Source organism: Beta vulgaris, chromosome 8, assembly GCF_026745355.1.
Source record: "Beta vulgaris subsp. vulgaris cultivar EL10 chromosome 8, EL10.2, whole genome shotgun sequence".
Taxonomy (NCBI): Eukaryota; Viridiplantae; Streptophyta; class Magnoliopsida; order Caryophyllales; family Amaranthaceae; genus Beta; species Beta vulgaris.
Window position 1 is genome coordinate 7,569,567 of NC_079209.1, and position 19,289 is coordinate 7,588,855.

Genomic DNA, 19,289 nt, shown 5'->3' on the forward strand with positions numbered 1-19,289 from the left:
GGGGGTTGATGGGTTTGGGTGGGTTAGGGTTTGGAAGGGTTAGGGTTTACATGTTAGGTTTAGCGCTTAATGATGGAAAAATGGTAAATAAAGCTAACGGTGATTTAACGGAAGTTAGAAAAGGACATCTGGTACATGTTTTCGAAAACTTAAGAGTATATGGTGCATTTTGAAACATTGAGGGTATATGGTAAACTTTTTAATTTGTCGGAGGTATTTGGTGAAAAAACCGTAAATAAAATAAACCCTAGACAAACTACTGGACTAAGCTTCAATTTGTGATTAGTAAGGAACATGCTTCTTCATATTCTAAAGCTTTTTTAATTTTTTGGACACCTTCAAGGTTCAGACCCTGGGCAGTTACCGCTTCCGTCACCCCTCAAGGCTGGGCCTGAGAATCACCTAAAACTATGTACTCCCAAGCACATATCTTTGCATGTTTGTTACATATTTTGCTCAAATGAGCAAGACGTATGCAAGTAGAAAATGTGCAAAAAAATATGAGCATCAAGTTCTAAGTGCTTCCTAGAGCACTATATAGGCTTAGAGGTTGCCTAACAACTACACATAGAAGGATAAATGAGAACTATAATTCTGCCGCTATGGTATGAGGAGCTTGTATTTCCTGAATTAGATTCTTAATGTAAATTACAGGTACCTCAGCCTCAAAAGTCACAATGTTTAAACTCAAGAATTGCCCCCATCAATATAAAGCTCAAGAATTGGCCCATCAATGTTAAACTCAAAACACGAGAGAGGAAATGGAAACATCAAATCATCAACCATATTCATCAGCAAAAACAAGAAAAATGAAAAAAAGAATCGAAGAGGCCAAAGAGAGTCTAAAATCCATGGCATGAAATGACACTTTTGCATCATTATTTGTCGGCTTTTCGTCATCATTCTTTTGCAGGAACAGGTTCCGCCTCTTCGAAATAATCATGCCTAAAATTTCATAAAAAAATCAAGGTAAGTAAACAATAAACTAAAATAATGTTTAGCAAGACTCATTGCTACTTTGCTAGTGTTGTTTCATGTTGTGTAATAATAAACTAGAAAGGTACGTTTCAAAGAACTGCAAACGAATCAAATCAGAAAGTTACTTTATCTTTCGGGAAAGTTGGTAAAGACCAGTTCCAGCCATTGCAACGTTTACACTGAAAAGATTCCAGTTTTTCTGTAACCAAGAGTATAAGATTTGTCAGCACATATAAGCGTGGAATAAGATCAAGGAAAGAACTGCAATGAAGGAGGAGAAAAAGCTTCAAGTAGCAACGGTCAGTACAAAATGAATTTCTAGCAATGCACATTTGCATAGTTTGAGCTAAGCATAATCGGATCATAATAGCTTGATACGCCACTAATACACTACCTTGAAAATTGAGATCTATGATAAAAGCCACGCAAATACCAATATCACCAATCACCATACAAAGGCTTCTACGTATCAATTTCCATGTATTGACAATATAAGACATTGTACAACCATTTCCAACAAGAGATCCAAGAAAGGCTTCACACAATCGTTCATTTTCATCAACTAGAAGAGGCATACATAGAATTTCTCAAAAGTGGGTGCACTACATTTTTTCAGTGAAAAGATGTTATTTTTTCTTAAAGAACCAATGACTGAAAAAATGGGGCTGTTCTAATTAGAGGTATTATCTCAGCCCTAAAAGACTTGTACTCGTGAATAACTTTAATTGGCATCATTATAATACTGACTAAACAATGAAGTGGCTGCAAGACTTTCGCCCACTCCCTTGCAACTGTTAACTAATCACATTGCTGTACCAATAGTCCTCGATATTTTGATGCAACCCAGCGAGAAAATGTAATTCACAAGAAGATAAGGTGGACCAAGAACCCTCACAAGTCCAGTTCAAATAACAAGCTCCAAAAGTATGTGCGATGATGCTATATATGCACCATATATTGAAAAAAACCATATCATAGTAAAGTTGGAACTTGCAACCAGAGTCATCTTAACAAGGTTATATGTGTCTGTAACATTCAACAAAAAGATAAAAGAAAATGGTACACAACATGATGTACCCCAGACAATTGACAGATCACATGTCAAGAAAAGAAAGACTTCTATCCAAATAACACATGCCATCAAGATGCGTATATTCACAGATAATGTCAACAGAAGGTGGACTGCCAAAGTTAATTGTATTAAGGATGCCAAATATATACAATCTACGAACTACAACGTGAAAATCATTGGCAGATAAGCAAAAGTATAGAGGCAAAAGGGAAATAAAACTCACAGGAGTAATTACAGTACTGTAGCGAGACCAAATGATTCCAGTGGCTGTGACAGCTGAGAAATACAAAGAAAAGGACATCTGAAGATTAAAAGAAAGGGACAATAGTGTTGAGCAAAAAACTTAGAAGAAGATATAAGTCACATTATAAAAAATTTAGTCCGTATTTGCATGGCTGTTGAATAGTGTTAGACACTGACAGTATTTGACACATACCAATTTGTTGAGGATATGATAATTTCTCTGGTGGTTTCGCGAAGTCAGCTATGTTGGCTATACTAATGCCCCATTTGAATGTCGGAGCCCAAAAATGAACTGCAATGGCACATAAATTTTAGGAGAAATCAGAAAGTACTGTGCAAACTGCTACGAAATGAGGATATTCGATCAGAAGTGAGCTCTATGATCATAAACAAGTAGCAAGAAACATCAGAAAATTCATCTTCTAGCTTAAACTCAATTCCCAGCTCTAATTTTTAGATACCTATATATAATTCTATTTTTAGTCAGATTTTTTGCAAAAATTATATGACCCACAGTTTAATACATCAGTTTAAAGTTCCACTGATCAACTCAAGGAAATTCTCTTATTACTCAATGTGAAGAGCAAAACAAGAGCTTCTACCTATCAAAATGCTACACATCTCTGTTCAGAGATAATTGTCACTATGATAGATTGTTTTCTACTACTTTTATGTCAATTTAGTCCAGACGATGATTGCTTTTGAATTCACGCTTACTGTCATAGCTCCTAGTATAAGTTCCATCACTAGATATGACAGACAGAGAGAGTGCGCCTTTGCTACTCTGTAAACTTTTTAAGGCCAAACCAAACGTGGGAGCCTTATCCCCTGTCTTCCAGAATAGTTATATGATTATATCACCTTTCAAGATGCTTTTTAGGCATCTAATATCACTTAGCTAGCACTTCAAGATTCAAGGACTACAATACATTACGAAGCACGAAAACCTCTGGGACAAGTTTCCTAGTTTACAAGATGTTCTAGGGGTTAAAAAAAAACTCCAGCTGCTTGATTGCTTCCATGCTAATGAAGCCCTGAAATGGCAGAGACCTGAGGTTCAACTTTGGATATGTTTCCGTTTTTGAAACCACAATTAGTGCTCCATAGATAACACATGCTCAATGCCTAGCTTAAGAATGTAACTCTATATGTTAAAATCATTTTTCTTTCTTGACGAACCTTCATGCTGATAAGCATAGTATCATGATAAAACCTTTACTAGAACAGAATCTACCCTACCTAACCCCCCCCCCAATTAACTCCAATCCCCAAAGCGCATAGACCACATACATACACACATAGTCCAGCATCACTGTTACCATAGCTCTTCATTATACCTCAAGTATTGTGCCTATAACTTCATTTCGAACAAAAACATGCAAACTTTCATAGAATCGCCAAGTGGACACCTAAACACATACCTGTATCCAACAGACGTGGCAAAGCTAGTACAACTAGCTGGAGTAATTACAATTTCATATATCATCACCAATCTCATTCTAAATTGCACTTCTACATTACAGCACTTTTGCATCCCTTTATAACAATTAACTTAAAACAGAACAAATATTTTTAATTACATTACTTGATTCACACTGAACAAATGGAAATCAGGGTAATTGAGCTTCTAAAACCCAAAATTGAGCTCAATAATAATGCCTACATTACCCATCAAAATTCCACCTTTCTTAGGTCAACTTACAACATATTTTTGGATTATGGGTCACTAAATCCAAGATATCTCAATTCAATTGAATATGATATAGTTAATAATTAACTCTTATTATCAATACAAAATTTGGAGAAAATTTTCAGCCAAACTTAAATATATCAAACACACCAAACAAAAACAATGAAAAATCAGGCAACTTCCATTTTTCCATCCATCAAAATTATGAAAAGAAACCGTCAAAGACTAATGATAACAATAAAAGAAGATTCAACATCGAAAATCTGAGATGGGAAAATTCAAAAAGAAAAAAAAAGATAGAAAGAATCTTATTCTCTTATATTTATGGATTGCAGGAGAAAAGAAGATTACTGGTTTTAGGACCGGCAGGATGGTTCCATAGAGCGTGAAGCTTTGAAGTCGCCATGGATTTCTTCTTCTGAATATCGAGAATCAATCAGTGTGGGAGAAGACAGAAGAGGGTCAAAATGAGTGCGGTTACCTACTTACCTTGTTACTTTTCTAGTCTACGGCTGTAACACTTGCGTTGGGGTGTAAAATGAATAGGTTCGGTGTTCGGTTTGGATTTTATAGTTGCGTTGGGTTTCATCGAATTTGTGACAGATGTGTGTTTTGAAATTTTACTTTAAATTCGATTTGATTACATTGATTGTGGTTTGAATTAGGTGATAAAAGTTTTTTATGATATATTTATACGGGTGCGTTTTCTTTACTTATATTTGGATTGAAATTATTAGACTTAATCTGTTCTAATTTCACTTAAGTTTGATGTGAATTGGAGTCCATCAACCCTAATTAGATATAATAGGTCATTAAACTTACTCTTATCTAGGTAAAGTGAATGCATTTCAAATCATAATCATTTTATTACAAATGAGACCGAATGATATTAGCATGCAAAAGTACATATTTGGCGAATTGGTAGAAACATGTCAAGTTCATAAGGAATAAATATAAGTTTTGTTAATAACTTTTACTTTGGTAGTATAGGCAAACAACAAAAAAAAATCATGGTTTATTATCTATGTAGTTATAGAATTCACTTTCTTCAATTTAACATACCATCCTGTTTGGTAAGGAGATGTTTGTAGGAGAATTATAAATTTGAAGTCACATTAGAGAATTTGACTAATCAATTATCTAATTTGCTTGTTTGGTAAAAAGAGGTTTGAAATAATTGATTTTGCTAAAAAAACTCTTTGGAAAACATTGAGGGAAAGAGTTTTTTGACATTACATTTGGAAATCCGTAGGGTAAATTACATTTATGCCATAAAGTTCTTGAAAATGATATTCATAAACAATACTAGAATGTACAATAATGAATGTGAAAGTATTGGGTCAGACCGTCTAACCCAATAGCTTTCGTCGGACGGGCTTAGCCATCAAAAACGCGCGGGTTTTTTTTTTTTTCATATTTGTTTTGTTGATCAGCAGTTTTGTTTATTTTTAGAAAAAACATATAACGGTTATTAGGTCATTATCTTTTTTGATTTTGAAACTGTTTTTTGGATTTCTACTTGATTCTCGCTAGTTTTAAAACTGATTCTTCTTCATTTCAAAGAAACCGATATATTATTTACTGATTATTTCTAGAAATTTTTCTGCTTCTCTGCTTCTCTGCTGTTTAAACTTAGCGTGTTTTTTTGTTCGTAATTCATTACGTTTGCATCGCAAATATGGTGAAAAGGATTAGAGATGATGATTCTAGGTATAATTTCGTTTGTTTTTGCTGCAATTTTTTTTTTGTTTTCAAAATTTGAGCGTTTTTGTTGTTGTAATTGTAATGTAGCCCGAAGTCGAAGAAGGTGAAGAGTGTCGCATCTTCAGGAAAAATTTTGGCACTGTCTACTGCTGGGAAGAAGAAAGAGAAAGATAGTGATTATGATCCAAGGTAGATTTCAAGTTCTTAGAGTAGTTTAGATATTTTTTTTCCTTTTTTTGGATGTTTTCAGTTTATCAGAGTATTTATTTCATGTTTTTATGGTTTGTGTTTCAGTTTTTGTTGTTTTATACACATGTTTTCAGTTGTTGTTGTTTTTCAGTTGATATTTATATTCTTTTAGTTGATTATAGTATTCTTTCAGTTGCTACTTGTATTCTTTCAGTTGATGTTGTTTTCAGTTGATATTTATATTCCTTCAGTTGATTCTTGTATTGTTTCAGTTGATTCTAGTATTGTTTCAGTTGCTTCTTATATTCTTTCAGTTGATTTTGTTTTGTTTCATTTAGACATTTCTACCTTTCTTTTGGTGTTTTTCATTTGTTTTTCTTTACTTTTTTTTAAAAAAAATAAAGATGTGTAACTGAAAACTGAAAAGTGTAACTGAAAAATAAAGTAGTGTAACTGAAACAATGTAAATTGTAACTGAATATTTTTAGTCTCATTGGAAAACAATGAAATAAAGAGTCATTATACTAAATGAAGTAGTAAGAAGACCAACTGAAAAATAAAGAAGTCTAGCTGACAACTAAAGAAGTCTAACTGAAAACTAAATAAGTCTATCTGAAGCACTATATAGACTAGCTGAAAAACGGAGAAGTCTATCTGAAAAACAAACAAGTCTATCTGAAGCACTATATAGACTAGCTGAAAAACGAACAAGTCTATCTGAAGCACTTTATATATACTGCTGAAAAAGAACAAGTCTATCTGAAGCACTATATAGACTAGCTGAAAAACGAACAAGTCTATCTGAAGCACTTATATAACTAGCTGAAAACAAACAAGTCTATCTGAATCACTTAATATACTAGCTGAAAAACGAACAAGTCTATCTGAAGCACTATATTGAGTAGCTGATAAACGAACAAGTCTAACTGAAGCAATGTAAATTTTCAATGAAAATTTTAAGTGTAATTGGAATAGAATGAAATGAAAGAATAATTATACTAAATGAAATAATAAGGACTAACTGATAAACAACAAGTTTAAGTGAAGCACAATAATGAAGTTACTTTGAATGACTGTAGAGACTAGCTGAGAAACAAACAAGTCTAACTGAAGCACTATATAGACTATCTGAAAAACAAACAAGTCTAACTGAAGCACTATATAGACTAGCTGAAAAATAAACAAGTCTAACTGAAGCACTATATAGACTAGCTGAAAAAAAACAAGTCTAACTGAAGCACTATGTAGACTAGCTGAAAAATAAACAAGGCTACTTGAAGCACAACAAATACTAGCTGAAAAATAAAGAAGTTACTTTGAAGGACTGTAAAGACTAACTGAAAAATAAACTAGTCTAACTGAAGCACAATCTATATAAGCTGAAATGCAAACAAGTCTAACTGAAGCACTATATAGACTATCTGAAACACAAAGAAGTCTAACTGAAGCACTATATAGACTACCTTAAAAATAATCTAGGCTATTGTTTCAGTTGATGGTGGTCTGCTTTTAGTTGATGTTGGTATTCTTTCAGTTGATCTTTGTATTTTTTTCAGTTGATGCTGTTTTTTTTTCAGTTAGTTTTATTGTTTGATTAAACTTTCTTTCTTTCAGATGTGATAAATCCTTGTCTAAGAAGAAAGGCAAATCTGATTTATCACCAATCAAGTTTTCATTTTCAAGATCTAATCCCGATCAACAGAAAGACACATTTGATAGATCGTATGTTTTTTTCATTATTCTCCTTTTATATTATATGATTGTGTTTTTTTTTTTATGTTTTAAAGTTATTTTTGTTCACTTTTGTTAGGAATTTCACTGAGCAAGAAATAAAGTCAATTAATCTACAAGTATTGTCAGACTATTCCCATTTAAATGAAGTGGTTAGTAATTTGAGTGATGAGCAAAAAAGAGACATTAGGGATATTGGGTTTGGGAGTCTCTTAGATATTAGGATAAAGAAGTTTTGTCCTAATCTGAATTTGGAGGTGTTGTTGAATTACAATGCATCTGGAATGATGTTTTCAACAAAGAATGGTAAACTGATTTTTAATAAGTTTACCATTAGTGATGTTTTGGGGTTACCTGTGTCAGATAGAGCAGTAGAGGTTATAGATGATGACGCCTTTAGGAGGAAAGGTAGTCAGATAGAGGCTGGAAGTGCCAGGAAGGATTGCATAGGTTTCTTGGTATTTCTGATCCCAAGAAGGTATATATTGGTAGAAAAAATTGGGATGATTTGTTTAAGAAATATGAATCCGGGGATGATTTCAAGAAGTTATTTGTTATCTTTTCGTTGTCCAAGCTTCTATGTCCTATAGCTGATTTAGGGCCTGTGCTGAAATGTGCCAAGAGTTTAGAAGATGCATCTGCAATTTCAAGTTATGACTGGTGTGGATATATATTGAGAAGTCTTTGTGCTGCTGTTTTGGACTGTCATCAGTCTATTATGATTAAGAAGATTGAGCTTGGACAGAAGAAAGTATCATTCAAGCTTCGGGGATGCGTAGCGCTTTGACTCTTGCTGTTATTCACAACTTCAAGTGTCGTAATCTGGATTATTCAAATGTCAGTAAGCCATTTATCAGTTATTGGCAGGATGAGAAGGATTTGATGATGTTGTGAAGCAGTTTGAGATCAACATGGATTTTATTCTGCCGGTGAAGCGTGAAAAACAGAAGGTTGAGTTTAAAACTCCCAGTGTTAGTGTTGCTAGTAGGAAGTCTGGTTCTCCTATAATTAAGGTGGTTGAGGGTCCATCACCTTCAACTAGGCAGCTTATCATGGATCTTCCTCATAGTTTGATGACTGATGAGGAAATAGATGCTCTTGATGTTCCTGTGAGTTTCATTTATCTTATGTTTTTATTTTTTTTACTCTTGAACTCTAAGTGAAGACTGTTGACCTCTAACTGAAATAATGTCAGTTCTAGCTGAAGAGCAAATAAGTCTAACTGAAAAGTAAAGAAGTGTAACTTAGAAATAAAGAAGTCTAACTGAAACTATGTAACTGAAGAGTTAATAAGTCTAACTGAAAATTATATTAGTCTAACTGAAAACTAAATAAGTCTAACTTAGAAGTAAATAAGTCTAGCTGAAAACTAAATAAGTCTAACTGAAAATTAAAGAAGTCTAACTGAAGAGTACATAAGTCTAACTGAAAACTAAAAAAGTCTAACTGAAGAGTACATAAGTCTAACTGAAAAGTAAATAAGTCTAACTGAAAACTAAATAAGTCTATCTGGAAACTAAATTAGTGTAACTGAAAACTAAATAAGTTTATTTATATTTCATTTAAGTTTTCATTTGATAGTTTGATTCTTTCAGATGGTCCTTATATTTTGTTTATGTTGTTTCTGTGTCATCATCATATTGATTTGTTTGTTTATTTATTTTGCTCTTTTAATTGAAGGAATATGTGAAGAACATGCACAAGTTGAAGAGGAATGCGCTTGCATTCTGTCAAGTGAATTTGGAGATTGCCCAGAATATTCGGGAGGAAGGCGAGAAGCTGTCTCAAGACAGTATTTCTCTGGATGATAGTGAAGTATTTAACCCAGATTTTCTGAGTCAAATTGACGACATATGCAAGCGTCATTTGGAAGCGAAAGACAGTGCAAACAAAGTTGATCCTACAATTTCACTATTGGTGAAGCGGCCTGTTGAATTGGAGTTTGGAAGAATTGAAAATGTTCCTGATTTGGATTCTGGTGTTCATGGAGTTGATTTGAAAGAAGGAAGTAAGTTCCTTTCATTATATTATTTTCATGTTGTAGTTTTGTAATCTGGTTGGAATAAAAATTTTAGACTCTAACTGAAAGAAATGTTTAACTGAAGAAGTGAAATAGCTAACTTTGAGACTCTAACTGAAAGAATAAAAAGACCAACTGAAAACTTTGACAGTCTAACTGAAATAATATGAACACTAGCTGAAAATGAGATGAATACTAAATGAATTTTTTCAATTCACTTAAGTTTTTATTTGATTGCTGGATTTTTTCAGTTTATTTTTTTTTTCATCTGTTGGAAACATTGTTTCAGTTTATGTGTATTTAGTTGTTTTTTTATGTTTTGAATGAAGATGATGAAAAAGAAGGAGAGGAGGATGAGAAGAAGATGAATGCTGATGATGATCAGCATAAAGAAGATGATGATGATGATGATGATGAATGATGATGGTGATGATAAGGATCACCAGAATTATAATGAGACAAAGGATGATGATGCTGATGATAATGGTGATCCTGGTCTTCAAGAAGATGAAGACAAAGGAGGAGATAAGGATGCTGGTCTTCATGGAGATGAAGACAAAGGAGGAGATAATGGTGATCCTGGTCTTCAAGGAGATGAAGACAAAGTAGGAGATAAGGATGCTGGTCTTCATGGAGATGGAGAGGAAGGTGGAAGTAAGTTCTTCTTATTGTATTGTTTTAGTTTGCTTAAATGAAAAAGTTAAATAGCTAACTGAAAGAATAAAAAGACCAACTGAAAAGTCTGATATTCTAACTGAAATAATATTAATACTAGCTGAATATCATATAAATACCAAATGAAACTTTTTGTATTTGTTTTTATTTAATCTGGTGGAAAAATAGTTTTAGTTTGTCAATGAATTCATTCATTTTTGATTTTGTGTTTTTCAGTTATTGTGTATTTATTTATTTTTTTTATTGTTTTTGTTTTTGAATGAAGATAATGAGAAAGAACGAAGGAAGATGATAATAAGAAGACTGGCAATGCTGATGATGATTGTGGTCTTCAAGGAGATAAAGAGGAAGGAGGAAATAAAGAGTTGGATGCTGGGGTTCATGCAGAAGGAGAGAAAGGAGGAAGTAAGTTTCTTTTATACTTTTCCTAATTGAAAGAATTCAAAGACCAACTGAAAAATGTGATGCTCTAAAGGAAATAATATCTTATAAATAGCAACTGAGCTACTGTTTTAGTTTGTAACAATATGAAAACGAATTGAAAAATAAATAGGAAGTAAGCACTATAAAGATTACCTGAACAATAACTGATGAAGTATTATAAAGTGTAGCTGAAAATGATTGTAATAGTATCAAATAAAAGAATAATTATACTAAATGAAATAAATTAAGGACCAACTGAAAAGAAAATAAGTCTAACTAAAATAAATAAGTCTAACTGAAAAGTATATCAACTGAAAACTAAATTAGTCTAACTGAATCAGTCTAACTGAAGAGCAAATAAGTCTAACTGAAGAGCAAATAGGTCTAACTGAAGAGCAAATACGTCTAACTGAAGAGTTAATAAGTCTAACTGAAAACTAAATAAGTCTAACTGAAAACTAAATTAGTCTAACTGAAGAGTAAATAAGTCTAACTGAAGTGTAAATAAGTTTAACTAAAGAGTTAATAAGTCTAACTGAAAACTAAATAAGTCTAACTGAAAACTAAATTAGTCTAACTGAAGAGTAAATAAGTCTAACTGAAGAGAAAATAAGTCTAACTGAAGTGTAAATAAGTCTAACTGAAGAGTTAATAAGTCTAACTGAAAACTAAATTACTCTAACTGAACACTTAATAAGTCTAACTTAATCAGTGTAATTTAAGAGTAAATAAGTCTAACGGAAGAGTAAATAAGTCTAACTGAAGTATTATAAAGACTAGCTGAAAAAATAAACAAGTCTAACTGAAGGACTATAAAGACTACCTGAACAATAAACAAGTCAAACTGAAAGAATATTCAGACCAACTGAAAATTTTGATACTCTAACTGAAATAGTCTTAATACCAACTGAATATCATATAAATATCAAATGGAACTTTTTATATTTATTTTTTATTGTTTTTTGTTTTTGAATTAAGATGTTGAGAAAGAACAACCAAAGGAAGCTGATAGGAAGAGGAGGAATGCTGATGATGATCAAGTCAAAGGGGCTAAGGATAAGGATAAGTCTAAAATTTCTACACACGTCCCTACTCGCACCGCTGCTGGTATTGATATTGTTGATCTTCGTACTCCAACTCCTCCTCCTCCTCCTCCTGTTGTTAAGCTGTTGAGAATGTATATAGCAGAAAGTCTTGGAGAGTTGATTCTTCTGCTAAAAGGAAAAATTGCTGATTTCGATGGCCCTTCATTCCAACTATTAACTCCTAGTCCTGTTGTTGAGGATCTTGCAGACAGTGCAGAGAGTGGTGAGGGTGTTGGAAGTTCAATTCCAATCATCACTCCAGTAAATGTAAAATATCCTCGAGTAAGTATAGTTTTAGTTTCTGTTTTAATTTGTTTATTTTTCTGTTTCAGTTAGTGTATGTTTCTTGTCATTTAGTATATCTTTTATTTCAGTTAGTGTATGTTTGTTGTCAGTTAGTATTAGTTTATGTTTGAGTTAGTGTAAGTTTCATGTCAGTTAGTGTTTGTTTCTTGTCAGTTAGTATTATTTTATGTTTCAGTTAGTGTATCTTTCTTGTCAGTTAGTAATAGTTTATTTTTCATTTGGTTTATGTTTCTTGTCAGTTAGTATCTGTCTCTATTTTCAGTTAGTGTATGTTTATCTTTCAGTTAGTATATCTGTCATTTTTTTTGATATTTTAATTGAATGCAGGGTGATGGTTCTTATTCTGATCAATCATCATACAAACCTACAAACCTCAGAAACAATCAAAGTCAGAAATCCCTTCAACACCTGAATTATTGAAGGGGTGGGACTATGACCCTTCTTCAGAGAAAGTTGGGAAAGTTGTGAGAGTTAAGGAACCAGGTGATGATTATGACGATGAAGGTTTGGAGGACCTGATTGATAGGATTGCTGATCAAGGAGTTGAATCATCATCTGATAAGGCTAAAAAAGAAGAGGATGAGAAGGAAGCTGGTGTTGTTTCATCTTCTACCCCTGGATTGCATGTGTTCCTGTCAACAACCATGGCATAATATTATGTCGAAGTTTGCAGCATTATAATAGATATTGAGTGATCTGTCTCCTGACCAGAGGTTGCTGGTTGATTATCTATTTTACAATGAGTATGAAGATGTTGCATATATGTCATTGGATACAGATTCTGAGGAAGTGAAGATGAAAAATGACATTATGCAAAGTGAACTAACAAGTGATCTCATTGTGGATTTTGATAATCCTCATAGCAACTATGCGGTTCAGCTGTACAAATTCGACTTAATTAGCATGCCTCGTCAAGGGTGGCTGACAAGTGGAGTTATTGACGCATGCGCTTCATGTTCAATAGGCAAGAAGAGGAATCACCTTCTGCAACAAGGAGATTCTGGTTTAATATTATGCCTTTTGTAAGTGTTGTTATTGCTTAGTTTTATATGTTTGTTTTCATTTGGTCATAGTATTTTGTCAGTTGGTCATTTCTGTTTTTCAGTTTGTCATGTTATGTTTTTCAGTTGGTCATATTATGTTTTCAGTCTAATAAAAAGTAAATAAGTGTAACTGACAACTAAATAAGTCTAACTGAAAACTTAATAAGCCTAGCTGAATAATAAATAAGTGTAACTGAAAAATAAAGAAGTCTAACTGAAAACTAAATGAGTCTAACTGAAAAGTAAATTACTCTAATTGAGTAGTAAATAAGTCTAACTGAAAGCTTAATGAGTCTAACTGAAAACTTAATGAGTCTAACTGAAAACTTAATGAGTCTAACTGAAAACGAAATAAGTCTAACTATAAACTAAATGAGTCTAACTGAAAAGTAAATATGTCTAACTGAAAGTAAATAAGTCTAACTGAAAACTTAATGAGTCTCACTGAGAACTTAATGAGTCTAACTGAAAACTTAATGAGTCTAACTGAAAACTAAATAAGTCTAACTGAAAACTAAATAAATCTAACTGACATTTTAAAAAGTCTAACTGAAAACTAAATTTATTTCTGTGTTTCAGTTTGTCATAATATCTATTTTCTTTTGTTGTAGAACTATATCAATTGGTTATGTGCTGAGAAGGTAAAAAAGGTTCAGATTGAGAGTGAGATTGCTGAAAATGAGATTATTTTGAAGAAGCTGGAGGGCACTAGTCAGTATGATCAGAAGTTGAAGGAATGGGAAGAAAACAAGAAAAAGCTTATTACAAGAGATGATGATTTATTCAACAAGAAATGTAAGGAAGCTATTTCTTCATGGGTGAAATCATTTCCAGGGAATGATATTCGAGAAGCTGAACTGGTTAGTTGTATTATTGTTAACCATTTTTTTATTTGTTTTGATTTCACTTAGTATTATTTTATGTTTTCTTTAGTGTTGTTTGTTCAGTTAGTGTAATTTTCTCTTTCAGTTAGTGTATGTTACTTGTCAGTTAGTCCTATATTATGTTTTCAGTTAGTGTATGTTTTTAGTTCAGCTAGTGTTTTTAGTATTTCAGCTAGTGTATGTTACTCTGTCAGGTAGACTTATTGCTTTTGCATCTTATGTTTATCTTCCAGATTTTTGTTCCTGTTCACAAGGATGATCATTATACTGTCTTGGTGCTGAACAAGAAAGCAAAAAGGATTGAAAATATCGACAATCGTACAGACATGAAGGACATTGATAGATATAAGCATGAGGAATTTAATGGTCTTACATACTTTGTACGTACCTTTTTATGAGCATTTGTATTTTTTTTTTGTTCCATTTTATTACTTGTTTTTAAATTGTTGTTTACTTTTTGATCTTCAAATGCAGTGTCGTGCTTTTGATTCTTTTATGCAAGAGACTATGAGATGTCGTGATTTTGATCGTCTCCACCATTGGCAAACAACAACTCTTTACTTCCCTTGGAGAACAAGGACAATAATTTTGATTGTGGTGTCTATGCAATCAAACCATGGAGCTGTATGACGGTCAAAATACTAACCATGGTGCACTTGTTGACCTGAAAAGGGTATGATTACTTTATTGTTTTTAGGGAGTATTTTGCTTGTTACATTTCTGTTTTTGAAAGTTTTTTAATAGAAAAAGGTATGATAGCCAGTTAGTGAAGGACTTGAAAGACTAGCTGAAAAACAAAGATGTCTAACTGAAGCACTATAAAGACTAGCTGAGAAATAATGAAGTCTAACTGAAGCACTGTAAAGACTAGCTTAGAATTAAACAAGTCTAACTGAAACACAATAAACAGCTGAGAAATAATGAAGTCTAACTGAAGCACTGTAAAGACTAGCTTAGAAATAAACAAGTCTAACTGAAACACAATAAATACTAGCTGAAAAACAATCAAGTCTAACTTAACACAATCATTACTAGCTGAAAGCATTATAAGGACTACCTGAAAAACAATGAAGCACTATAAAGACTAGTTGATGTTGTTGTTTATTTTCAGTTAGTTTTATTTTGTAATTGTTACATTTTTGAAACTTTTTTAATAGTTTTGATTTTTTTATTTTTTAGGCAGCCACCAAAAACCTTGAGCGGTGTAGGCTTGCTCTTCGTCTTGTGGACCATCCTTTAAACAAACTGAGAGAGAAAGTGAAGCATGACTGTTATGTTTGGTCTGCAAAGAAACCTGAATTGATGGCAAGACAGAAGATAAGGAAGGATAAAGAGGCTGTTCTAGATAAATTAGCATTTAATCGATCAAAGAAGACGAATAGAAAAGAAGCACACATTTTACGGCGAAGGAGGGATCATGAGGCGAAAGTAGAAGATGTGTTGAATAATAATTTTGGAGACAAAGTGAAAATAGAGCAACTGTTGAAATTTCATTATTCTTAGGTGCCAAACTTTTTTTTATTATTATTATAATGTACAGTAGAAATAACAAACCATTAAATTTTGCAATGTACAGTAGAAATAGCACAGAACTCATTTTACATTTTATATCTGTGTTCTTTAATGAATTGTACATTTACACTTACTTTGAATGGAATACATTTGTGTAAATGAAGTTGTTTGAAAATTAATTGGAAAAATACAATCACCAACTGAAAAATGAAAAATCTAACTCATAATAATAAGTGTATGACATATATTTGTAAATATAAATTTTAAGTCTAACTGAAACACTGTAAATAGTAGCTGAAAAACAAACAAGTTAACTGAAGAGTTAATAAGTCTAACTGAAAAATAAACAAGTCTAACTGAAGCTCTATAAACACTAGCTGAAAAATAAAGAAGTCTAGCTGAAGCACTTAATACTAGCTGAAAAATAAATAATCTGACTGAAGGAAAATTAACACTAGCTGAAAATACACAAGTCTAACTGAAGCGTAATTAATAGAAGCTGAAAATCAAATAAGTCTAACTGAAGCAGAAAAATACACAAGTCTAACTGAAGCACAATTAATACAAGCTGAAAAATAAATAAGTCTAACTGAAGCATAATTAAGACTAGCTGAAAAATACACAAGTCTAACTGAAGCAGTATAAAGATAACTGAGAAATAAATAAGTCTAACTGAAGCAGAATTAACACTAGCTGAAAAATACCAAGTCTAACTGAAACTCAATTAATATAAGCTGAAAAGTAAACACGTCTAACTTAAGCACTAGAAACACTAGCTGAAAAATAAACAAGTCTAACTGAAGGACAATAAATACTAAGATTACTGAATTTCGAGTATTTTAGAAATAAACAAGTGTAAATTTCAATACAATTACTGACTGGAATACAATTGAAAACTAATATTATTTGAACACTATTCAACTTGAGGTACATTTGGGGTTTTTGTTCCATATTCGTTCGGATGCCTTGTCTTCATTTTACGCTTCTCAAAATGTCCTTTTACTCTCTTGTTTCCCTTTGGGGTCTTCCTTTTGTCTTTATCACCTCAGGATTTTCAACTGTTTGTCTTCGTAGTTCTTCATCTTCGATTTCTTGTTGTTTTTGTTGATCGGTCTTGAAAACTTCTTTCACTGATTTGTATAATTCCTTCAACGACTTGTCACATAATGTTCTTGCATCCTCATTTGATTGACATATTGACACTAGGTTGTAGAAATTCTTGGTTATTGCATGTCTCCATGGTGTCCACAACAGTGCATTTTGGCTTTGGTCCTTGTCTGCTTTAATAAATGTTTCTTAGTCAATTATTTCATTTGACTAACTAAAATTTTCAGATAGTTTATAAATTCTTTCAGGTGGTGTGTTAATTGTTTCAGTTAGTTAAGTGTTAAACCCCACACCCCCCCAAACCCCCACCACTAATACCCCTCACACAAACAAACCCCCAATTAATGTTCTGGTAGTAACATTAATGGATCAGTTAGTTATCTAATTTCAGCTGGAGCCTTTTTTTTTTCAGTTCACTAATTAAATCTTTCAGGTGATCAGTTAATTGTTTCAGTTGGAGTCTTCATTTTTCAGTTAGTTGCTTTCATTTCAGTTAGTCATATTGTTTATTTCACTAACCTTGAACATTCTCCCATACTGCTGACTTTGCAAGTCTTGTCCATCTCTTAAGGATATATTGTTGTGGTATTTGAAATATGCTGAACATGTGCATGACCCTTATTATGTGAAAGCAAAGCATCCCGTCTCTGTGAAGCATTGACATGAGCACACTAATTCTGTTGTAGCCTCATCGTATGCTACTGTATGTGAATTGTGAAATCTTCTTCTGGTGAGACTTCAAACAACTTCAGCTGTGAGTTTTCTGTTGCAAATGCTCGTAAAAATGATGCCATTGCCCACTCATACTCTGTTTCAAAGTCATTATACAGTGCTAGTGTGTATACATCAGCTGCATGTTTCAGAAGCTTTGATTTGGATTTGACGGCTTTGGGACGTTCAGTTCTGTTCCGGAAGTTGTCACTAGTTTCATTGCTTCTCCATCTTTTCACTGTTTGCTCAAATATATGATAGAATTCAAACAGGTTTGTTGTTGTTTTGCATTGAATGATATTGCCTTATTTGTGACTTCACTTCTTTGTGATGATAAGATTCCAGCTGAAAACATATCCCTATTTAATGCGGTGCACCACTTGTGTCTCTGATCATATACTTGCTCGAACCATTCCTTTTTCTCGTGTCCATACAATTCCATCATTTTCGCCCACAATTCTTCAAAGCCTGATTCATTTTGACACCCCATCAAACAGTTCTTGAACATGTTCTTGAAGTCTTCATTGGTCTTGAGGGATCCGAAGTGGCTTACAAAGTTCTTCTCTATATGCCAAAGGCAAAGCCTATGTCTTGTATTTGGGAAAACCTGTTTTAAGATAGTACATATTATGCTAGAAATCACTTTCATTTGAATGCTTGTGAATCTAATTGAAAAGGTAAAGAATAATATGAAGACCAACTGAATGTTTAAGAAGTCTAACTGAAAACAGTGTAAATGCTAACTGAAAATTTCATTAGACAAAAAGAAGTAATATGAAGCCCAAATGGAAACTAAATGAGTCTAACTGAAAAATAAATCAGTCTAACTGAAAAGTAAATTTGTCTAACTGAAAAGTAAATAAGTGTAACTGACAACTAAATAAGTCTAAGTCTACCTGAATAATCAATAAGTCTAACCGAAAAAGAAAGAAGTCTAACTGAAATAGTGGAAATAAATGAGTCTAACTGAAAACTAAATAAGTCTAACTGAAAACTCAATGAGTCTAACTGACAACTAAATGAGTCTAACTGAAAACTAAATAAGTCTAACTGAAAACTCAATAGTCTAACTGACAACTAAAGAGTCTAACTGAAAACTAAATAGTCTAACTGAAAATCAATGAGTCTAACTGAAAAGTAAATTAGTCTAACTGAGAAGTAAATTAGTCTAACTAAAAAGTAAATAAGGCTAACTGAAAAATTAATGAGTCTAAATGAAAACTAAATAGGTCTAACTGAATTATAAATAAGTCTAACTGAATTATAAATAATTAACTCAAACTGAAGACTAAATAATTCTAACTGAAAACTAAATAATTCTAACTGAAAAATACCTTTTCAATTGCATTGCCCATTGCCTTATCTTGATCAGTGAAAATTGTCTTTGGCTCTTGTTGGCACATTGCTCTCTTGAATGTTTCTAGTAGCCATTCAAAGCTCTCTTCCTTTTCATTAGTTATGAAAGCACATGCAAACATTGTTGTTTTCCAATGGCAATTTATGCCAACAAATGGTGCACATATCAGTCCATATTTGTTTGTCCTATATGTTGTGTCAAATATCATAACATCTCCATATGCTTTGAAGTCCTCCAACATCATTGAATCTCGCCAAAAGTAGCTGACAATGTTGTTATGTTCCCCAAATTTCAGCCTGTAGAAGAATGCAGGATCATCATCCGCTCTTTGCTGAAGTAAGTCCAACACCTCTGCATATCCTTTCCTTCAACCAATCTTGTTCTGTACTGTGTGATATAGTTTAGATGGTCCCTTTTTGTGTGGCCCACTACTTCTTCTGATCCAGCCTCATGACACAAAAAGTTGTATGCATGCATTGGCTTTATCCAGATTCAACCATTGTTTGTATTAGTTGTCCTTTTTGTTCAGTTATCTTCCTTTCTGATTTCAGATGATGTA

At 32.7% G+C, this 19,289-nt stretch overlaps 5 protein-coding genes across 5 annotated transcripts; 2 read left to right on the forward strand and 3 right to left on the reverse strand.

Moving 5' to 3' along the window:
* Nucleotides 1-592: 592 nt before the first annotated feature.
* On the reverse strand, nt 593-4,494 carry LOC104883001 (mitochondrial pyruvate carrier 4). The gene is made up of 5 exons (XM_010667440.4): nt 4,335-4,494; nt 2,487-2,585; nt 2,274-2,326; nt 1,104-1,177; nt 593-945 (listed from the first exon to the last, which is right to left on the reverse strand). Exons 1-5 carry the CDS (start codon nt 4,387-4,389, stop codon nt 900-902), a joined length of 327 nt encoding a protein of 108 aa, XP_010665742.1. The 5' UTR covers nt 4,390-4,494; the 3' UTR covers nt 593-899.
* A 4,003-nt stretch (nt 4,495-8,497) lies between these two features.
* LOC130589792 (uncharacterized) lies at nt 8,498-11,001 on the forward strand. Its single transcript, XM_057391374.1, has 3 exons — nt 8,498-8,716; nt 9,288-9,615; nt 9,957-11,001. Exons 1-3 carry the CDS (start codon nt 8,519-8,521, stop codon nt 10,046-10,048), a joined length of 618 nt encoding a protein of 205 aa, XP_057247357.1. The 5' UTR covers nt 8,498-8,518; the 3' UTR covers nt 10,049-11,001.
* A 3,634-nt stretch (nt 11,002-14,635) lies between these two features.
* On the forward strand, nt 14,636-15,820 carry LOC125492221 (uncharacterized). Its single transcript, XM_057391198.1, has 2 exons — nt 14,636-14,716; nt 15,223-15,820. The coding sequence occupies exons 1-2, from the start codon at nt 14,660-14,662 to the stop codon at nt 15,544-15,546; spliced, it is 381 nt and encodes a 126-aa protein (XP_057247181.1). The 5' UTR covers nt 14,636-14,659; the 3' UTR covers nt 15,547-15,820.
* Nucleotides 15,821-16,391: 571 nt separating this feature from the next.
* Nucleotides 16,392-17,298, reverse strand: LOC130589963 (uncharacterized). Its single transcript, XM_057391635.1, has 2 exons — nt 17,182-17,298; nt 16,392-16,832 (listed from the first exon to the last, which is right to left on the reverse strand). Exons 1-2 carry the CDS (start codon nt 17,273-17,275, stop codon nt 16,555-16,557), a joined length of 372 nt encoding a protein of 123 aa, XP_057247618.1. The 5' UTR covers nt 17,276-17,298; the 3' UTR covers nt 16,392-16,554.
* An 84-nt stretch (nt 17,299-17,382) lies between these two features.
* On the reverse strand, nt 17,383-19,071 carry LOC130589737 (protein FAR1-RELATED SEQUENCE 5-like). The gene is made up of 2 exons (XM_057391270.1): nt 18,708-19,071; nt 17,383-17,980 (listed from the first exon to the last, which is right to left on the reverse strand). The coding sequence occupies exons 1-2, from the start codon at nt 18,972-18,974 to the stop codon at nt 17,609-17,611; spliced, it is 639 nt and encodes a 212-aa protein (XP_057247253.1). The 5' UTR covers nt 18,975-19,071; the 3' UTR covers nt 17,383-17,608.
* Nucleotides 19,072-19,289: the final 218 nt, after the last annotated feature.

What these genes read in the sequence shown, in the direction of transcription:
- LOC125492221 (XM_057391198.1), top strand. Translation starts at nt 14,660, where the DNA reads ATGGAGCTGTATGACGGTCAAAATACTAACCATGGTGCACTTGTTGAC. An exon ending in CACTTGTTGACCTGAAAAGG is followed by an intron (nt 14,717 to 15,222) that starts GTATGATTACTT and finishes TTTATTTTTTAG; the next exon opens with GCAGCCACCAAAAACCTTGA.
- LOC130589963 (XM_057391635.1), bottom strand. Translation starts at nt 17,275, where the DNA reads ATGCACATGTTCAGCATATTTCAAATACCACAACAATATATCCTTAAG. An exon ending in AGTATGGGAGAATGTTCAAG is followed by an intron (nt 16,833 to 17,181) that starts GTTAGTGAAATA and finishes TTATTAAAGCAG; the next exon opens with ACAAGGACCAAAGCCAAAAT.
- LOC130589737 (XM_057391270.1), bottom strand. Translation starts at nt 18,974, where the DNA reads ATGATGTTGGAGGACTTCAAAGCATATGGAGATGTTATGATATTTGAC. An exon ending in TGGGCAATGCAATTGAAAAG is followed by an intron (nt 17,981 to 18,707) that starts GTATTTTTCAGT and finishes ATCTTAAAACAG; the next exon opens with GTTTTCCCAAATACAAGACA.
- LOC104883001 (XM_010667440.4), bottom strand. Translation starts at nt 4,389, where the DNA reads ATGGCGACTTCAAAGCTTCACGCTCTATGGAACCATCCTGCCGGTCCT. An exon ending in ATCATATCCTCAACAAATTG is followed by an intron (nt 2,327 to 2,486) that starts GTATGTGTCAAA and finishes TGTATTTCTCAG; the next exon opens with CTGTCACAGCCACTGGAATC. An exon ending in ACAGTACTGTAATTACTCCT is followed by an intron (nt 1,178 to 2,273) that starts GTGAGTTTTATT and finishes TCTTGGTTACAG; the next exon opens with AAAAACTGGAATCTTTTCAG.
- LOC130589792 (XM_057391374.1), top strand. Translation starts at nt 8,519, where the DNA reads ATGGATTTTATTCTGCCGGTGAAGCGTGAAAAACAGAAGGTTGAGTTT. An exon ending in TAGATGCTCTTGATGTTCCT is followed by an intron (nt 8,717 to 9,287) that starts GTGAGTTTCATT and finishes TTTTAATTGAAG; the next exon opens with GAATATGTGAAGAACATGCA. An exon ending in AGTTGATTTGAAAGAAGGAA is followed by an intron (nt 9,616 to 9,956) that starts GTAAGTTCCTTT and finishes TTTTGAATGAAG; the next exon opens with ATGATGAAAAAGAAGGAGAG.